The following is a 19,887-nucleotide window of genomic DNA, read 5'->3' on the forward strand; positions in this document are numbered from 1 at the left end:
TTCGTAGTCAATTGCAATCCATCTCAACTATCGACTATCAAGGAATAATATAACCGGAGGGTCAGCGGACATTTATGAGCTTCAAGCTACGAAAGAATACCAAGTTTTTCCTTCCAATCGGAGGAATTTCTCTTCACCCCAAAGTTATCCCTCCTATCAGAACTTCTAGACGTGTGCTCTAACCAATGTTGAGTATAGATATCAGAAGCCAAGCGGGCTAAGGCGATTAGCGTTTTGCATTTCAACTATTTTTCTGGGGTCATCGACTTGAAACGCCTGCAGAAGCATCATCTTTGAGCTTCCCCATTCCCACAATTGCTCCGCCGGGGTGCTCCCGGGGTAATGGCAATTTCCAACCCCCCACTCCCAAAATGTCAATACTAGTTAATGTTGGGGATATGCAGCCTGGATTAATTTAGATTGAGGATGAATCTAACCTATATATAAATGTCATCCCTGTGACCCGCAGTGTTCTCTCGTTCAGCGGTCTTCTCAAGCAAGCGCCCACCTTTCTTGAGGTTACATACTTGTCGATCGCCATGAAGTTCTCGTATAGCTTTGTCCAGGTAGTGAGCTTGTTGCTCTCCTTGAGCCCTTCCGTTGAAGGCTTTACTCGCTCGAGGAACGATGCATGCAAGCCCAATCACCCATTCCGGCCTCTACCTCCTAGTCAGCCGCGGACAAAGACATGCCATGTTGTCAGCAACGGCCATGGTAAGGACGACTCCAAGAACATCATGCAAGCATTGCATAAATGCAACAATGGCGGCAAGGTTGTCTTTGATGCCAACAAGGTATACACCGTTGGCACTGCCTTGGACATGACATTCCTTAAGCACATTGACCTGGGTAAGGATCCGTACTATCGTTGTCGAATTGACCATTGCTTACGTTGAATAAAACAGAGGTTCTGGGAAAGATTCAGTTTACCAATGACACCGACTACTGGCAAGCGCACTCCTTCAAGCACGGCTTCCAGAATGCCACGACCTTCTTCCAGCTGGGTGGTCAGGACGTGAACGTCTACGGTGGCGGTACCTTTGACGGCAACGGACAGGTCTGGTACGATCTCTACGCAGAGGATGCGCTCATCCTACGCCCTATCCTGTTCGGAATCATCGGCCTGAAGGGAGGAACAATCGGTCCCCTGAAGCTCCGCTATTCGCCGCAGTGGTACCAGCTTGTCGCCAACTCTTCAGATGTGATCTTCGACGGCATCGATATCTCCGGATACAGCAGCAGCAAGAACGAGGCTAAGAACACTGACGGATGGTGAGACTCAATTGCTCCAGACAATCATCCCTATTCTGACCATCGCCACAGGGATACCTACCGCTCGGATAACATTGTCATCCAAAACTCTGTCATCAACAACGGCGACGGTATATTTGCTTACACCCAGCTTCAAGGAATAAGCTGACAGAATATGCAGATTGCGTGTCCTTCAAGCCCAACAGCACCAACATCATCGTACAGAATCTACACTGCAACGGCTCTCACGGCATCTCCGTCGGCTCTCTCGGTCAGTACAAGGGCGAGGTTGACATTGTGCAGAATGTCCTCGTCTACAACATCTCCATGTACAATGCATCGGTAGGAATCTCACGCCTTCCTGAATTACAAATAGCTAACGGCCTTTTCTAGGATGGTGCTCGTATCAAGGTCTGGCCCGGTGTCTCGTCCGCCATGTCTGAGGACCTGCAGGGCGGCGGTGGCCTTGGGTCGGTGAAGAACATCACCTACAACCAGATGTACATCGAGAACGTCGACTGGGCTATCGAGGTGACCCAGTGCTACGGACAGAAGAACCTGACTCTGTGCAATGAGCACCCTGTACGCCCCTTCTTTCCAATTCATAATGATCATTACTGACCAATCTACAGAGCAACCTCACAATCTCAGACATCCACTTCAAGAACTTCCGCGGAACCACATCCGGCAAGCGCGACCCCGACGTCGGCACAATCGTTTGCTCCAGCCCGAATGTAAGTTCGACACTAGATATTACAGAACTTCAGAAGTAGCGGTTCTAATACCTTTAGGTTTGCTCCGACATCCACGCTGAGAACATCAACGTGAAGAGTCCCAAGGGAACGGATGAATTCGTCTGCACCAATGTAAGTCCTGCATCTAGAGAGGGTACGCGACAAACTAACCGCGTTTACTAGGTCGACAAGAGCCTTCTGGATGTTAACTGCGCATAGATGCTCCGCGGGGACGGAATATGTACTTATTGCTTTAAACCGAGATAGCGTCTGATAATAGGACTTGGTTTTTGGCTGCCTGCTCATTCCATCCGGAACATGACTCCATTGTATGCCGAAAGCAAGAGCTCAGTCAGCTATTAGCAATAAGCAATCGGGAAAACCCCATCCCCACGCATAAGGTGGAGCACCGGTAGTATATGCGGGGTACGGCACAATTCCGCTGTAGCCTGTAACCTGTACAATGACCTCGAAGAGAGATTACGGAGCTTGTACGGTGTACAGAGTATTGGCAACAGTATATCAACCACGCCGATAGAAAGAAGTTCATCCGGGCCTCAGCAACAACACCTCAACCATGGCCTCAAAAAGACGCACAAGCATCATCGTAACCGGTCCGTGCACAACCACCTTGCAAGAATCCCAGATCTAACACCAAAAACTAAACAGGAGGCGCCTCAGGCATCGGCCTAGGCATCACCCGGCACTTCGCCCCCCAAGCAAACACCCACATCACCATCCTTGACATAACCGACGGCACTCCGATCCTCAACCAGCTATGCACAGAATACCCCTCCGCCAGCCTGTCCTTCTCGCAATGCAACGTCTCCTCGTGGGAAAGCCAAGCAGCAGCCTTTGAGAAGGTCATTGCCGAGCAAGGGCACATCGATATCGTCTTCGCAAATGCCGGTATCACGCAGAAGGGAGATCTGCTGGCCAATATCCACGACGTCAAGCCTTCGAAGCCGGAACTGAGGACGTTGGATGTTAACCTTGTCGGTGTGATATACAGTACTTCCCCCCTCTCCCCTTTCCCGTACGCTTTCCGGGAAGTGCTAATGCCGTGTCAGCGGTCAAGCTAGCAGTCCACTACATTGTGAAAAACGCACCAAGACGAGTGGGGTCAGGCCTCTCCAAAGGGAGTATAATATGCACGGCGTCGAACGCAGGGATCTACCCGTTCCCCATTGCGCCGCTGTACGCAGCCACGAAGAGCGGTGTGATCGGGCTGGTGCGCTCGCTTGCGCGGCCGCTGGAGCGGGAACACATCCAGATTAATGCGCTGGCGCCGGCTGTTATTGGTTAGTTTGTTTGATTTCTTGAGAGGTTCAGGAGGGGTATATGTGAGGGTGTGGGCTGATTAAAGCAGAGACGAATATTGCGCCGGATTCTGCGCTGTTCAGGTCTATGATTCTTACGCCCATGTCGACTGCTACGCGGGCGGTTGCGCAGCTGGTTGGGGACGCTTCGTTGACGGGGAAAGTGCTGGAATTGCATGGGGAGGAGGTGACGTTTGCGGAGCCGCCGGCGTATGTCGATGAAGATACAGGGTCGAATATTGAGATGTTTTGGAAGCTGGGGTATGCGTAGTAGATTTCTGCGGAGAAGGATGATGAAGTCGTGAAGAAGAGGTTGTAGCTATTTGCTAGACCTGTAGGTTGATTCCCAATGGGCGGACCTAACGCCCGCTGACCCTATTATACATCAAATCATTATCGTAAACCATCCCGTTATCAACGCCAGATACCAAATAACCCCGGTATATATGCCGTTATTCCCATTTTTCCAGTCCGTTAAGAAGTCAATCGCTCTCATCCTGGAGCAGCACCTTGAGCTTCTCCAGTTTATCCTCGCACTTCACCTCCATCTGCATCACCACATCCACACTCTTCTTCTTGGTGATGAGGAGCTGCGACACAAGCCAAAAGTTGTAGCCGTTCTTGTAAAAGCCCATGGACGCCCACTCGTGGCTGGAGACTGTATTTCGGAGCGCCAACCAATGATCGCGCCATCGTGACAGCGCTGTTCGGATACCGGCTAATGTGGAGTCTTCTGGAATCGCACTTCGAGGGGTTTTTGAGGGCGTTGCAGGCCCTTGTGGTATTTTTGAATTAGGCAATGGTGTTTTGTGTATCAAGGGGGCCAGGAGGGTCATGTGTGTATTTATGAAGGCATACAGTACTGAAGACGGGTGAGTTCATCGTTAATGAGTAAGGAATGGGGTGAACATACAATGAATGAGAATAAACATATCCAAGACGGTCATATCGGCAATATGATCCGGAACATGGACTTGTGAACCATCCTCGCTGGCCGGGGTTTCAAACAGATTATTAAAGGCTTCGGAGATGGGAATATCCCGCGAGAATCGGAAATTCGGCTCCACAAAGGGATGCTGCGAGTCGAAGACTGCCTCTTGGCAGGGAAAGTCCCATTCCATTTCTGTGTGGGATATACGACAGGGGTAGTTTGAATAAAACGAGAAAGCACAGTCGAGGAGTGATATGATGTTCACGGTTCTGCAGACACTCTGTTAGCCTTTGAACACGCAAACTAGGAATGACATAGGCATACCGAATGCGGCATTCCTTCTGGATCCACGAGTACTCGTCCATCGGATCATGAGGTAGATGACGGCATTTCATGAGTCCGATTCGACGAGCGACCTGCTCACTCGAGTTAGTACCTAGAATATGCGGAATCCAGATTATCAACCCACCTTGATGACTTCGCTGAACCTGTTCTCCATTACTCTATTGCGTGATACGCGACTTCCAGCCCAGTATTGCACAACCACAATGATGAAGCCGGCTTGGAAATTCTGAAACTGAACCCAGTCGTTGGACTCGTCGTCGAAACATCGATTCCCGCAAAACATTGAGCTGATCTCGGTCTCGGACGCGTAAACCTCGCTGGAGAAGATTAAGAGCTCGGCGAAATCCAGCACTCGCTTCGCAATATATGCCTCCCTCTCGTCATTGGTGTACATGGCACCCATGAATGTGACGGCCGTAAGTAGCGGTAATGACACAACTTCAGGATCGAACGATGCGCGATGGAGCATCGCACAGCTCGGTTGCCAGTACTTAAAGTACATTGCCACGAACTTGCGAATACGGCTTGTCGTCAGAAGGAAATTAAGATTTGTCGACAACTCTTGTTGAGCCTTCGCGTCAAGGGGCACGGACCAGGCCCTTGCGAGAATAGATTGTATCATTCCTGTGGCGAAGGGCCGTTCAGGTTCGTAGCTAAGCTGTTGCCCTGTTAGTGTCAGGTTGGGATCCTGTCCGGGCGGAACGACAGCATGGTAAGCAACCTGCCCGACGTATGGGTCGTCCAGTAGCTTGTGAGGATCGCCAAAGGGGCCGTTGAACAAGTCAATGAAAGTATCTTGGAAGAAGCTCAGGGTAGCAGCGTCGGACTCGATGAATGTGGGCGCATAATCTGTCCGGCCATCTTTCAACTCATATCCGAGAATGGAACTTCCCGCGTCTTCGAGACTTTTCTTGGTGTGATATTCGAGGCTGCGTGTTCGATCGCTGCGGGGAGGAAGGAGGAATTGCTGCGTGAAACTATCGGTACCGCCATTGAGAAGAAATTTGATCGATCCACGATCAGACGATTGTTCGTAGTCTTCGCGTTTCTCTGTCAAGGCGTCTGTCCAGTTGGAAAGTCAACGACCGCGACGTCCGAATGCAAAGCCAGACCATACCTGAATCCGTCCCTTGGTTCGAGACTTGCTTTTTTCGCTCGTTGTTGCATTCGATTCCTCGTTTCTGACAAGAGCTGCAGGGGTTTAATCCGTCGCATCGCAGCTTCATCGACGTGCACTAAAGGCAAAGAGATGATTAGCGGCCATTCCACGCAATTAGCAGCAATGTCGAATTACCGATTGACAAGCATGTCGTCTTCTCCCTCGCTGTCCCGTATCAGGGATCTGCCGATCCCCCCTTTTCGGACAATCTGAGTAGTGGTCACGAAGGTTGTCGCTGCAAGATGGTCAAGGGCAAATGTTAGCGTCGATGCGCGGAGAGCAGAACAGCAAAAGGTGCCAAGCGGCGAGCGCAATTGGCACATTTCATTTTGTGAGAGAATCACGAAAAGCGCAGCATACCAACGAGCAAAGGAGTCATTGCAGAAGATACAAGAGTAAGGTTTGATTCCGGAATCTAAGAAGTTATTCCAGCGAGTCAGTCAATCCGATTTCAAACTGTAAGTGTCATAGCGAGATTGCTACGATCGGAGCGGCAAGGGAGAGCTAAATGGGAGGCAAAACCACGTACGGCGAAGATGATGCCTTTTCAGATGATCAATGCGCGTAAAACCTCGCTGACAGATTGTGCAACGAAAATGTTTGTCGGAATCAGGCTTCATAATGGAGAAGTAACGTTGGCGCGCATCGGGGAGAAGCTCAAGGGATGGGGAGAAAGTCTGGGGTAAAGGGAGAGGGGAGGGAAATTAGAGGGGGACGAAGGAGGCGGAGTTACAGGAGATCAACCGCAGAGTAGATAGATAATGGGCTATGATGCGCTCATTCCTGCACTGGACTAAGATAGGAAAATGGTAGTCAGAATTGTATAAAGATGAGAATCATCTGCAGCAGTAGGGACATCACTACCTTACTACTACTGACAGAGATGCTCACTTCCCAGTCTCAACCGAATAACTACGTTGATTCTTCATTTTCTCGTCCAACCAAGTAACCGGTGGACTTACCCTTACCTTACTGCTCCGTATTAACCATGGAGTCTTAACCCGGGTCTAACCGTACGTAATATCATGACAGTATAGAATACACAAGACCGAGATAGGTAATCGCTCGTGTCCCCGGCAGGTTCCCTTCGCTTTCCGGTACACCGGTTGCCTATTTGAGCTTGGTCCAAACACTATTAGATTGGGCCTCATTGCTTGTTCTGTAGGAATACACCACTATCCTAAGGCACCTATGTATGAAATCCTAGACAACGAGTTACATTGTCTGGACGCCTTTCTGGCCTAGTGGTGTTATATTTCAATATTATCACACGCAGACTACTACCGACACTTGGTGGGGAAATATGCATTCGCGCATATAATCTCTCAAGACAGCATTAGGTTGAGAAGTGGACTGCCAGGATGACCATGTTCACTGATCCGATACCGCGATGACAGTTGCTGGAAAATCAATTTCGTCATCGTTCAGATAATCCACGTTGATCTTCTTCAACTTTTCGTTCTCCGTCCAGCCGTCTCCAAGCCAGCCGTTTGGATTGTCATTGATATAGTCGTACGTGTAATCCTCCCAACGAGGATACGCAAGAGCTTTCATTGAATGAAGCGAGGAACCTATGGCTTGTTAGTGAGAACGGAAATACGGCACTTGTTCACATCAAGAGAATGTACCGGGCCATAATGCAGTGACTCTGCCATCCTCGGTCCCTCCCTTGTACCAGCTACGGCATTTCTCGCTAAACACCGTTCTTGAGAAGTACTGGTCACAGTAGCGAGTAAACATCTCTACCGCTTCTTTTTTCACACTCATCGTTCGGATGTTATCACGCTGCATCTTCTGCACGCAGAGCGTAAAGTAATCGATCTCCTTCTCAATCAGAAGCAACAGGTTACCCTCGCCTAATGCCGCGTTTGGCCCCAAGCAGACGAAGTAATTTGGGAATCCATCGACAGCCAAGGAGAGATAGGTCTCTGGTGTCTTCTGCCAGCGATTGGCTAGAGTGACACCGTTGCGTCCGATGATTGGGAATCTCGGAGTGAATGTGGTGTCGAACCCAGTTGCGCAGACAAGGACATCCGTGGGATGATGTTGTCCGTCTGCTGTGATGATCCCTTCTGCATCGACTTTAACGATCTTGCTTGTGATGACGTCCACTTTGTCGTCCGTCAAAGCCTCAAGATATCCAGGGCCTGGAGTGAGCCGTCGGCACACAGGAGGAAATGAGGGTATCAAATTTTCGCACAGTTCAGGTTTCCTCGAGAGTCGGCGCTTCATATTCTGTAAAAAGACCTCTCTCGCACCGATCTGTTCAGGTGTGCCAAGTAGCGTCACACCGTGGACTGATTGCAACTCGAGTTCGATTTCTGCCCTAGACTTAGAACCGATGCTCACGGTATCTTCAACGAGAAGCACTCACCTTTGCGGAACCTCTGGTAGGCGCTGTGGTCCTTCTTGAAGGTTTCAATCTCTTCTGGAGTAAACGAGACTATTCCAACGAGGTCAATACTTTTTTTACTGCATGACTAGATGGGTTGACAAACAGTTCTCCAGTTCAGCTCCCCCTCGTTTATCCACATGTTGGCGGGCAAAGGTGGGGGAAAGCCATGTTCGCCCCCTAATGTAGTGGTCGATGTGAGCTACCTTTGGTAGCATGCCAGGAACGATCTGGATGCCGCTCGATCCATTTCCTATCACCGCGGCTCTTTTGCCCTAGCCAGAGGTTCAACTTCCGTTTCTCTGAGTATTTCAGGCCGACTCACGGTATAATCATAGGTCTCATCCCAACGGGCACTATGCTGCAGCTTGCCCTTGAAGTCGTGCAAGCCTGGGATATCTGGCCACTTCCACGAGTTCAATGCACCAGTTGCGGAAATCAATATATTACATTCGTCCGAGTACACCGTGTTTGTCTGAATGTCTTGAACCTGCGTTCATGTCAATACAGACTGTCAATAGGCCAGGTGCGGAGGACCGACCTTCAATTGCCACTTGCTCTTCGAGTCGTCCCAGACAGCTTCAACGACTCCCTGCTTCAGCTTGACGTACTTCATGCAACCATACTTTTCAGCCACACGTTTCCAGTACGCGTGGATCTCCGGAGCGGCAGCATAGAACGTCGACCATTCTTTGTTTGGCTCAAAAGTAGCTTGATACGTATGGGCTGGGATGTCTGCGAACATCGTAAGCGTCGGTCGCCATTGACGCGAGACAACTCGCGCAGGAAGATGATGAGCCTCACCACACGCACAACCGGGATATCTGTTCTCGAGCCAGGTGCCCCCGATATCTTCATTCTTCTCATACACGCAGAGATCCACGTTGGGGATCCGTTGTCTGAAGCGAATGGAGGCGATGATTCCAGAAATGCCCGATCCAATGATAACGACTCTCAGGGGACGGGCTTCATCGATGGAACGCTCTTCCACGATCCACTTATCCTCGACAGGTCGTGCCTTTTGGCTCTTGGAACCGCTACCAAAGAAGAAACGCTTCATATTGATTGTATATGTGAAAGTGGGGAGGAAGAACAGAGAGGAGTTATCCAGAAAGGCATGTATAGAGAAAAAAACGAAGTCAAGATGCACTATGCTGAGAGCATGTTACCCAAATAGCCTGCTTGGCGTCCAGGGTAGAGCCATAACCATGCGGACTATATAACAAACAAACCAGGATACGCGACCAATATGAGAACACTCGTACCAGACCAAAGATCGGCGAGACCTGCCTTTCCGAACCGCTTACCCCCTGCTCGCTTATTCCCAACTGCTATTCTAGACTCTTTTCCATGGACCACGGAGCTACGCAACCTCCGTATTCCTCCCCGTTGGGACGTCAACAGCCGCTCAAGCGAACCCAGAATCGGGGAGGATTAGTTATTGGCGTTGGCCCATGAGCCTCCTACGTCCGTTACCGTTTCCGTCCTTCGACTGGCTCAACAGACAAAGCTAGCATGATTTCATCGCTGCCATCTACTTCTGGTTTGCGGAGGCGGATACGTGCTCCAGTCTCGGGATTCCCCCTTCTCCCATCTCCCAAGTCCTTGGTGGTTGACCCTGAACCCATTTGCGGGGTAAGAACCTTTACGGAATGGATTCGTGATGCTAATATTTGGGACCATATGCAGAAAGCAAGCTTCCAGACATAACCGAAAGACTCCGTATAGCGCGTCTGTTTCAGTGAGCTGATTTGACGGAAACCGATCGTTGAGTGGCTGAGCCCCACTCTATAACCTGCCAATGTTAGTGAGTTGGACAAGTTGATACTGTCCATAGCCGGAAGGACTTTATCCTGGCCTCATCTGTGATTTCCAATCGCTGCGCATGACTCGCAACTCGGGCCAGATGGACGTGTTGGTAATGCTGTCTGTCGTGCCTTGCCCTGGATCATGGCTATGCCGGAGCACAACCGATGAACCCCGCGTAGATACACCCCTGTGTACAACTGACATATCATCGACCGCGGAATCTAAGCGCCCAAATACTGACCAGCCACCTGCCAACGCACGGACATTTTTCCACGACGGAGAAACCCCGAGAATTAAGTACGAGGAGGGGATGATGCATGCAATTCAACGGAGAAAGCATTTCCAGGAGTAGAAAGGTCTCCTAGCCACTCTGATGCTCTACTTTACGATAAGTGGATATCCGTTATTCCGTCCATACGCATCATTGAATACAACCGGGATTCCCCCTGGCACAAACTTTGCCCCACAAACCGGAGTACTGGACATAGTAAAATGCGGGGTTTCGGCTCAAGTGTTCTCTGCTCTAGTTATCCAATGGTATGGGAACCAAGAAGCCCTTCGGTTAGGCTTCTCCTACAGGACAGACTTCCAGCCCTGAAATGATTCAAAGCGGCAGATGCTTATACCGACCAACACCTGATGATGGCGTTGGCATGTTAAATCATTTTCTCGTCCAAAAACATGGAGTCAGTGGAATGGGAGTACATCTGCTTGTCTATAATGTCCACACGTGATGCGTGACGTGGCGCTTTAAGCCCATCAGGCTACAGCAAACTGAAGAGAAGGACTAGATGCCTAAACCTGCGTCGTTTTCAGTAGCTGACCACCGCGATCAAAGCTAACATCAACTTCACAGCAGCCTGCTCACTTACTCATCTCAACAGCAACCATGCATTCAACTTCGACTTCAGAGGGAACCAGCTCAGGCCAATCCCCCCTGCAAATCCACATCGACGAACTCTCCTCCCTAACCCTCCACGATACCATCCAAAGCTTGGCACACCTCCTCCCCGAACTAACCACTTCCATCACGCCAACAGGCGAACGCCTCGTGACGCACCCTACCTACGAAGGAACAGGCAAGCTCGACGACCTGGGTGTACTCTACCTCCGCGCCGCGGATCGCTGTACCCGCGAACGCGCATCCTTCAAAACCCGTCTCATGCACATATCCCTCGATTCCATGATCGAAGCACTCTACGCATCGAGTCAAGAGCAGCTCGATAAGGGATTGGAAGATGGGACTGTGCATCTCCCTCCTAGCCTAGACGAGGGGTGTGCGTGTTGCAACGGCGAGCCGTTTGCCGTGATCCTGAGCGGGTTTCATGAGGGGAATGCGCTGCTTTTCTGGGAAGATGAATACAAGGCTTTCTGGGGGGAGGAGGAGAGCCGAGGGGAACGGTATGGTCTCGGCGAAACTTGGATCTGGGCTTCGAGGGAGCAAGTTGAGCGTGCGATGGCGCGGGAGGAGGCGAGCGTTATTCCTAGTATGCTTTAGATGGTTCTGGATATGTTACTCCGTAAGTGGATTCAGAGTTTCCTGTGCGGGGTTGATCTTGGAAGTTGTCATTCTTGTAAAACATACTTCAGAGGCATACTGCTAGTAAGTTTAGTATTGAGGAATGCCCCACACTGAGGATCCACTGTCAGCGATAACAGTGTCAACCAGAGAGACATGAGCCGATCGGAGGGCGATCAGGGGGATTGGTGAGCTTCGTGTAATTATCTTGTCAGCAGCTGCTTCCCCAGTGTGACATGGCTATTCGTTCAAGCTGTCCTTGTCCACCCCGCCTTGAAGAATCCGCCGTATTTCCGAACATACATAATCAAATCGATGATGGCATCTGGTGCAGCATTATCCTGAAGGATCACTGCGAGATTGGATTTGTCTGGGACTTCACAGTGGGGTCTCCAGTACTCGCAAGGAAATTTATTACTTATCTGATTGTTTGCGCTTATAGTCGTACACTTCCCGTCTACAAGTATTCCCAGTTTTTGATATCACAATTTTACATTGAATGCACTGTTCAATTGCAATATCTTCTCTATGCCTGTATTCACCGAATACGCTGCCTCGTCGCGTGAACTGCGCGTTCTGCCTTCCTTTGCCCCTCCACTTCCCCGCCTTTCCCCACGATTTACGCGTCCTGAGGGAGCCGAGAAATATGAAGTCGTCATTGTCGGCGCTGGACCAGCAGGGCTCATGCTACACCTGCTTCTGGCACGATACGGCCTCAACGATGACTCTCTGCTCTGTATAGACGCGAAACCGGGCACGCTCAAATCGGGCCAAGCGGACGGCCTGCAACCGCGCACGCTCGAAGTCCTCAAATCTCTCGGGCTCGCGGACGAGATCCTCACCGATGGCTGTCACATGGAAGAGGTTGCGTTCTGGAATCCGTCGCCTGACAAGGAGAAGGTGATTGAGAGGACGTCGATCGTTCCTGATGTGGCTGTGCCTGCCCGCTTTCAACATGAAGTCACAATCCACCAGGGTCGCATTGAGCGGATCCTCGAAACAGATCTGCTCCGGTATTCGAAAAGAGGCGTGCAGCGGAACACCAAGCTTGTCGACGTCAAGATCGACGAGGCAGGCGATGCGGAATTCCCAGTCGTCGCCGAGATCGAGACGGATGGCACCCGCCGCACAATACGCTCGAAACACTTGGTAGGCGCGGATGGCGCCCACTCGGTAGTCCGGCGCTGCATGGGGCTCAAACTGGTCGGCGAGTCGATGGACCATATCTGGGGCGTGGTTGATCTGGTAATCGACACGGATTTTCCCGATATCCGAAGGCGCTGCGCCATCCATTCACCGGCGGGGTCTGTTATGGTCATTCCGCGGGAGCGCATCGCGACGGGCGATTACCTGACTCGTCTCTATGTTCAAGTACCGGAAGAGACACCTCCTGAAGAGGACCAGAAGCCTGTTAATGGGACTACTTCTCAGTCCAAGGGAGATGCACGCGCGCGCAGAAGCCAGGTGAACCAGGAGTCCATTTTCCGGCATGCGGCGCAAGCATTCAAGCCGTACTATATTCGACCTAAGGAAGAGGGCGCAGTCGACTGGTGGGCCGCGTATCAGATCGGTCAGCGAGTCACGGACAATTTCACCGTCAAAGACTCGAAGGGAATCAATAGGGTGTTTATTGTTGGAGATGGTATGTAATCATTGAGCAGTTGATGAGAATTACTGACTGTTCGATCTGCCTAAAGCTTGTCATACACATAGCCCAAAGGTACGTGTGAATCCAAAGCCTTCAAGCTAATTTGCTGACAAGGACGGTCAAGGCTGGCCAAGGAATGAATGTGTCAATGATGGATTCGTACAATCTAGCTTGGAAACTGGCGTATTCCCTCCATGGACTCACACCTAGTTCGGCGGTTCCCGGCCAACCTGATGCTATCGTGGATACATACCACTCTGAGCGACATACAATCGCCCAAGAACTCATCGCGTTCGATCGCGCCTTCTCGTCCATGTTCTCCGGCAAGATTGGGGCCTCAGAGGATGGAGTCGAGGGGCTCACACACGAACAGTTCCTCGAAGTTTTTAGCACGGGCAATGGATTCACCAGTGGTTGTGGTATTGAGTATCCTAGTAGCCTAATGGTGGATAAAGCTTCGGATGACGGTGCAGAAAACCCGGTTAACGGGACAGATTACCTGTCCGGTGTCCTCCGTCCAGGTAGGAGATTACTTGACGTCCGATGCAAGCGCCATGCAGATGGAAACAGACGGCACTTGCATGATGGTACGTTTCTCGCAATCACACAGTCCTCTGCAGCCCAACACTGACAATACCCAGACTTTCTGTCGACAGGGCGCTTCCGCATTCTGTGTCTCACGTCTTCCGACCTCCTGGACCCCAAGGGCGTTTCTGCCCAGGTATTGACATCTCTCGGAGCATCTGTCCTTCCACGCTTTCCGCCCAACATTATTGAGCAAGTGGTTATCCATCCTCGCTTGGGTAAGACGTTCATGTGGCAGGATGTGCCAAACGAGCTCAAGAAACACTCGGAGATGCGATTCTACAGCGGTTACGCGTTAGACGATGTTTACAAGATCTACGGTGTAGACGAGACAAGGGGTGCTCTGGCTGTCGTTCGACCTGATGGATATGTTGGCATGGTGGCGGAGTTGGAGGATCTAAAGCGTGTACAGGAGTATTTAGAGAGGTGTGTGAGGACTATCTGAAGCTAAGTTATGTATGATAACATCGCATATATATGGAGACGATACATTTCTCCAATGCAATTGATTTGTGATTGCAGAACCAGATGAATGTCCCTGAGATACTCTTAGAAGAGAACAGCACGTGATCAGCCAAAGCGGAAGATTAGTCACCAGCACGTGGCTAAAGTGCCGAAAAGCCGATTTCTCCTCTTTGCTTCACGTTTTCGTCATGGTCAACGACACTTGACTGGCCACAATGGAGGCGATGACGGCTCAGGCCGCTCACGGAAGGCCTCCGTTGGCTCTTATCCGACGGTGGAGAGCCAAAAACCGCGACACCGTCTGTGTCAAGCTTTTCTTCTCCAATGACAATGGGCTCTTTGGTGTAAACCCACCATGGCCTCTCTCCACTTGTCGGCATTAAGCAACTTTTATCGCCGCAGGGTGCTCTTTCAGGTGGAATCGCCATACAAAACCTGCTCTGGCCCTGCTTGCGGTCCTCTGGGGGCTTTTGTGATGGTCGTGTTGATACAACTGTGCCTGTTTTATCGTTATTCTTGTTTACTTCTACCGGAACTTTGGTGTCTCAGAAGTACTCTCTATTTGCCGTCGCGTGATCTTTACGGAGCGATTGGCCATGACTCAAGATGGAGAAAAGAAGACTGGAAATAGTAGATCGCGATCAACGTCGGTAAATAGCACAAATGACAGCCAGCACCTGTCACCCACAAATTCAACGGAATCAGAACGTTCGCGGAGTTTGAGACTCCTATCTATAACGAGGACAAGGTCGGAATCTAGACCTAGGAGAGGGAATCTCGACAGAGTGTATTCTGGCAGGCATCTGGATGACCAATCGGTCTACCATAGCGATGACGACGTCCCCAAAGCCCACGCAGCAGATCCACCTCTAGAGGATGATGACGAGAAGCAGGGAAGCCCCGTGCTTGAAGTTAGAGGAGGAATCTTGAACGAACGCGACACTGACTTGGAAGAGGGTACTCGTGACCAGAGTGCGCTGGAAAGGTCACGAACGGCCAAGTCTGATAGATCGCGGCGGGATCCTAAACTGGTAAGCTCAAGCGGTCATCTCGAGGGATATCTGTCCAAGGGCGATAGTAACGCGGCGACAGGTAACATGGGATGGCCCCGATGACCCTGAGAACCCCAAGAACTGGCCAAACAAGAAGAAGTGGGCTGCTATTATCACGGTCTCCCTCTTCACCTTTATCTCCCCAGTATCTTCGTCCATGGTTGCCCCTGCGTTGCCGTCGATTGCAAGCGATTTTCATATCGAGGACCAGGTCTCTTCTCAGCTTACTCTGTCCATTTTCGTGTTGGCCTATGCCGTCGGACCTCTGTTTCTGGGGCCGCTTTCTGAGATCTACGGAAGAGTTATTGTTCTGCAATTGTCCAACTTGTTCTATCTCGTGTTCAACATCGCATGCGGTGTCTCGCGAACTAAGGGGCAGATGATCGCTTTTCGATTTCTGTCTGGCCTTGGAGGCAGTGCTCCTTTAGCTGTGAGTCTTTTTTCCCAAAATAGTCTTCCGCTAAATAACTAACGACCTTTAGGTGGGTGGAGGTGTGCTTTCGGACTGTTTTAAACCAGAAGAGCGCGGAAAAAGTGTTGCGATCTACAGTCTTGCTCCGCTTCTTGGTCCAGCTGTCGGTCCTATAGTCGGTGGCTTCATTTCTCAAGACACCACCTGGCGATGGGTCTTTTATGCCACCTCCATTGCCGACGGCTTCATCCAATTCGGCGGGCTATTCTTCCTCCGTGAAACATACGCACCCAAGATTCTGAAACGGAGAGCAGAGCGGATCCGAAAAGAGACGGGTGATTCGGCGTACCAGACTGAAACCGAGCGACAGAACAAAACCCTTTCGCAAACGATGCAGACAGCGCTGGTGCGGCCGTTCCGCCTCTTGTCCACCCAGCCCATCGTTCAAGTCTTGGCCCTGTACATGGCCTTTATTTATGGCACGATGTACCTTGTCCTTTCGACGTTCAGCTCTCTGTGGACTGGTGTCTACAACGAATCTACGGGCATTGGTGGTCTGAACTACATCTCCCTTGGTTTGGGATTCTGGTTGGGCTCTCAGATCTGCGCTCCACTGAATGACCGCATTTATCGCCGACTCAAAGCCCGTAACAACAATGTCGGCAGGCCTGAATTTCGAGTACCTCTCCTGGTTGTGGGCGCTTTCCTCACCCCAGTGGGTCTCTTTATCTACGGCTGGACCGCTCAGTTTCGCCGTCACTGGATTGCTCCCAACATTGGTGCCTGTCTCTTCGGTGCTGGAAACATCATCGCCTTTCAGTGCATCCAGACCTACATGGTGGATACATACACGAGATTCGCTGCCAGCGCCCTAGCCGCGGTGGCTTTCTTACGTTGCATATGTGGATTCGCCTTTCCGCTATTTGCACCGTACATGTACAACGCCCTGCACTACGGATGGGGGAACAGTTTATTGGCCTTTGTGTCTATTGGTCTGGGGATACCTGCACCTATATTCCTCTGGAAGTATGGAGAGATTCTGCGCAAGCGCAGTCCATATGCCGCGGGTTAGTATGTGCATTGGTTGAAAGCACATAGCATGTTTGTAAATAGCCTAGCTCAGTGTCGAGATGCACGTAATGATACTCTTAAACCTCCGAAGGCAAACATACCTGGGAGTTCGCAACGCTGCCAACAGAGTCTGGCTCTAGTGTCTTGGAGACAAACAGAAGATTACCAGAACCCATCGAATTCAGTCACTACTGGCTTCCCGGCTTTTCTCTGGATTCGCCTCTACCCCGATCTCGATACTTCGCAGATCATGGATACCGAAGCAATGCCCAACGTGTCTTTACGGCAGGACATCGGATCAGTCTTCTGAGCCAAGAATAAGGTACCCTTTTAATTTGATCTTTTATTGGACGCTCGAAAAGGGGCTGAGGTACAGATCACATGTCACGGAATAACTGAGGATCCGAGGTCAATTGAGTTTGTGGCTAAATTTAGCGTGCAGAATGCAAATCCGCTATTCCTGATCCAGTAATAAAATTTCGAATTTTTCCATGTGAAAATCAACAGTCAGAGGGCGTCCTGCCATGCATTGTAGAAAGCCCCAAGTTCCATGCAGTGCAGTATATCAACTGTATCTATAGTGTAATGCAACAGAATTGAAGCAGACTATATCATCAGATCTCAATTCCATACAGACTGCTCCGTGTATCATCAAGCTCTTCGAAATGCAACAGGTGTTTACTCGTATCTCAACCCTTGGCCCAATTTCCTAACAGAGCATAGCCGTCTCCTTAATGTTGAGTTTCTCAACGGCTGGGCATCAATGGAGCAAAATCTAACACTCGCTAAAAAACGGACCTCAGGCACATGGACAATGCTGCTGTCCGACTGGCCAGAGGCGTCAAAATGATCCACTTGAGCGCGTTTGACAGATTCAGGGACCGCTTTTCTGGAAACATTCGGTGGAAAGGAGATTGGCCAATGGGTTCGCCTGCGATGTCGGGTGCCAGCTGCTTAGCTATCGTACGATAGCGAATGGCTTGCTGGCCTTTTCTGGGGAGATATATTTTTTTTCCCTCCTTTTTTTCTACCTTCATTTTTTGCCAATTGCTGGGTTACGATTAAGGACAGCTGGGAAAATGACGGAGGTTCGCAAAAGAGCTGTACAGACTGAGACAGAGGTATGTTTCTGTGCATTATGAATCAGAAAAGCACGCTCACATAGCCGTAGGTTGTCCAAGACAATACTCCGAGTCTGAAATCACTCAAAGATGCCATTCCCAAAGAATGCTTCGAGTCCTCACTCATCACCTCCCTCCTCTACCTCGCCCGTGATATCCTTTACTGCGCCATCCTGACCTACGGCGCCTTCCATATCCATCTCCTCCCCTCGTTACCGCTCCGCGCCCTCGCCTGGGCCACATACGGCTTCTTCCAGGGCTGCGTCGGAACAGGGATGTGGATTCTGGCCCACGAATGCGGCCACGGAGCGTTCTCTCCTTACCAGGGCATCAACGACTTCATCGGCTGGGCCACTCACTCCTTCCTGCTCGTCCCTTACTTCTCCTGGAAGATCACCCACGCCCGTCACCACCGCTACACCGGCCACATGGAGAAAGACACCGTCTTCGTGCCGTGGACGGACGAGCAGCTCGCGCAGAAGAAGAACGTGCGCATCGAGCAGCTCAAACATCTCGCCGAGGAGACCCCCATCGTCTCATTCCTGCAGCTCATCGGCCACCAGCTCGGCGGCTGGCAGCTGTACCTGTTGACCAACGCCACCGCCGGCGCGCAGAGCTGGCCCGAGGGCAAGCCCAAGACCGGCCCGGCGAGCCACTTCAACCCCGTCGGCGCGCTGTGGAGTCCCTCGCAGCGTCTGTCCATCGCTATCTCCGATCTGGGTCTGCTGATCATGGCCGCCGTGCTGTACTACGCCAGTACCCAGATCGGGGCGTGGAACGTCGTCCTGCTCTACTTTGTCCCGTACCTGTGGGTTCACCACTGGCTGAGTATGTCCTCCCTTTTTCCTTCGGTGCAATCGGAGTATCTTCTAACGTAAGCAGTCGCCATCACATACCTCCAACACACCCACCCCTCCGTCCCGCACTACACCCCTGAAGCGTGGACCTACACCAAGGGCGCCCTCGCCACCGTCGACCGCACGATGGGCTTCATCGGCCGCCATTTCTTCCACGAGATTATTGATTATCACGTCGTGCACCACCTCTTCAGCCGCATCCCCTTCTACAAGGCCGAGCAGGCCACCTGGGCCATCCAGCCCCTGCTTGGAGCGCAGTACCACGAGGAAAAGGAACAGAGTTTCCTTGGTTCGTTGGTTACGACCTTCCGGAAGTGCATTTATGTTTCTGCCAAGGGGCAAGCGTCGCAGCCGGGTGTGCTGCACTTTGTGAAGGCTGATGAGGGGAATTAATGGTGATGTGTGGTGGGTTGGATAGATATAGACTTTGATGGGGAGACTCATAGACTAAGTATCATAGACATACCCTAGTTTTTCTATTGGATGGTCGTTGTGTATATAGACAAAAGCTTCGATGTTTAGAACTAGAGCCGAAGAGTGTGATTCTACTAATCGCTTATGAAATCATGGTGCAAATCTAGGCTCCGCATTGTGCTTTGCATGCCGAGGAAGGACGACGAAGCCGAAGCTACGTAGACAACACATTAACTCACAAGATCTTCTCTGGGTTGAACCATGAGGAGCTTAAATAAGCTGTTAGTCAGGTACCATTAAGACTGTAGTTAATGAGATATCTCATCAAGAGCCAGTAGTGTAATAGAAAAGCAGCCACAATGGCACCCGCAGCTCCTACATATGACTAAAACTCCGTGAAGCGATCGGTCTGAGTAAAGAAGTGGCGGTGATACTGCAAAGCCTCAAACAAACAAACTTCCAGGAATAGCTACAGACCCACTGATACTCCCATCCAGTCTTCAGCACCGCCACACTAGTGGTACTACAGACCTGTGCAACACCAGCCTACAGTCTACATTCCATCCACAGTACGATACGAATAGGTACTCACCATTATGGAATGTGACGAACGACTCACCCAGCCCCGCAACATATGCAGAAGACAGTATCGCAGCCAAGAACTGCAGCCTGCAGCCTGCAGTCTGCAGGATAAATAAAACCTCACCGCTAGCTCTGCGCCCCACCGTGTACACACTCACCTGCCAATAACTGTGGCCACGATCCACCTTTATGTCATCTTGCATGCTAGTCGACTTCAAGCT

The 19,887-nt window shown here is 50.9% G+C and overlaps 8 protein-coding genes across 8 annotated transcripts; 6 read left to right on the top strand and 2 right to left on the bottom strand.

Moving 5' to 3' along the window:
- Nucleotides 1–539: 539 nt before the first annotated feature.
- Nucleotides 540–2,204, top strand: NFIA_049320 (putative extracellular exo-polygalacturonase; the record flags this gene model as incomplete). Its single annotated transcript, XM_001257488.1, has 9 exons — nt 540–849; nt 906–1,272; nt 1,324–1,382; nt 1,433–1,593; nt 1,645–1,674; nt 1,705–1,833; nt 1,884–1,985; nt 2,043–2,117; nt 2,169–2,204. The coding sequence occupies 9 exons, from the start codon at nt 540–542 to the stop codon at nt 2,202–2,204; spliced, it is 1,269 nt and encodes a 422-aa protein (XP_001257489.1).
- Nucleotides 2,205–2,562: 358 nt separating this feature from the next.
- NFIA_049330 (putative short chain dehydrogenase/reductase) lies at nt 2,563–3,575 on the top strand (the record flags this gene model as incomplete). The annotated part of the gene is made up of 4 exons (XM_001257489.1): nt 2,563–2,599; nt 2,655–2,996; nt 3,056–3,286; nt 3,355–3,575. The coding sequence occupies 4 exons, from the start codon at nt 2,563–2,565 to the stop codon at nt 3,573–3,575; spliced, it is 831 nt and encodes a 276-aa protein (XP_001257490.1).
- Nucleotides 3,576–3,786: 211 nt separating this feature from the next.
- NFIA_049340 (FTFMHR domain-containing protein) lies at nt 3,787–6,359 on the bottom strand (the record flags this gene model as incomplete). Its single annotated transcript, XM_001257490.1, has 7 exons — nt 3,787–4,166; nt 4,218–4,504; nt 4,560–4,651; nt 4,705–5,642; nt 5,698–5,771; nt 5,875–6,154; nt 6,269–6,359. 7 exons carry the CDS (start codon nt 6,357–6,359, stop codon nt 3,787–3,789), a joined length of 2,142 nt encoding a protein of 713 aa, XP_001257491.1.
- A 751-nt stretch (nt 6,360–7,110) lies between these two features.
- NFIA_049350 (flavin-containing monooxygenase) lies at nt 7,111–9,191 on the bottom strand (the record flags this gene model as incomplete). Its single annotated transcript, XM_001257491.1, has 6 exons — nt 7,111–7,310; nt 7,368–8,060; nt 8,114–8,182; nt 8,238–8,406; nt 8,457–8,621; nt 8,673–9,191. The coding sequence occupies 6 exons, from the start codon at nt 9,189–9,191 to the stop codon at nt 7,111–7,113; spliced, it is 1,815 nt and encodes a 604-aa protein (XP_001257492.1).
- A 1,638-nt stretch (nt 9,192–10,829) lies between these two features.
- Nucleotides 10,830–11,438, top strand: NFIA_049360 (uncharacterized protein; the record flags this gene model as incomplete). The annotated part of the gene is made up of 1 exon (XM_001257492.1): nt 10,830–11,438. The coding sequence occupies one exon, from the start codon at nt 10,830–10,832 to the stop codon at nt 11,436–11,438; it is 609 nt and encodes a 202-aa protein (XP_001257493.1).
- Nucleotides 11,439–11,987: 549 nt separating this feature from the next.
- Nucleotides 11,988–14,137, top strand: NFIA_049370 (putative phenol monooxygenase; the record flags this gene model as incomplete). The annotated part of the gene is made up of 4 exons (XM_001257493.1): nt 11,988–13,101; nt 13,157–13,179; nt 13,232–13,694; nt 13,749–14,137. 4 exons carry the CDS (start codon nt 11,988–11,990, stop codon nt 14,135–14,137), a joined length of 1,989 nt encoding a protein of 662 aa, XP_001257494.1.
- A 616-nt stretch (nt 14,138–14,753) lies between these two features.
- Nucleotides 14,754–16,693, top strand: NFIA_049380 (MFS transporter; the record flags this gene model as incomplete). The annotated part of the gene is made up of 3 exons (XM_001257494.1): nt 14,754–15,188; nt 15,250–15,639; nt 15,692–16,693. The coding sequence occupies 3 exons, from the start codon at nt 14,754–14,756 to the stop codon at nt 16,691–16,693; spliced, it is 1,827 nt and encodes a 608-aa protein (XP_001257495.1).
- Nucleotides 16,694–17,771: 1,078 nt separating this feature from the next.
- On the top strand, nt 17,772–19,063 carry NFIA_049390 (oleate delta-12 desaturase; the record flags this gene model as incomplete). Its single annotated transcript, XM_001257495.1, has 3 exons — nt 17,772–17,813; nt 17,864–18,641; nt 18,696–19,063. 3 exons carry the CDS (start codon nt 17,772–17,774, stop codon nt 19,061–19,063), a joined length of 1,188 nt encoding a protein of 395 aa, XP_001257496.1.
- Between the last annotated feature and the right edge of the window lie 824 nt (nt 19,064–19,887).

The sequence above is a fragment of the Aspergillus fischeri genome, genomic scaffold (genome assembly GCF_000149645.3).
Source record: "Aspergillus fischeri NRRL 181 1099437636266 genomic scaffold, whole genome shotgun sequence".
NCBI classification, from domain to species: Eukaryota; Fungi; Ascomycota; class Eurotiomycetes; order Eurotiales; family Aspergillaceae; genus Aspergillus; species Aspergillus fischeri.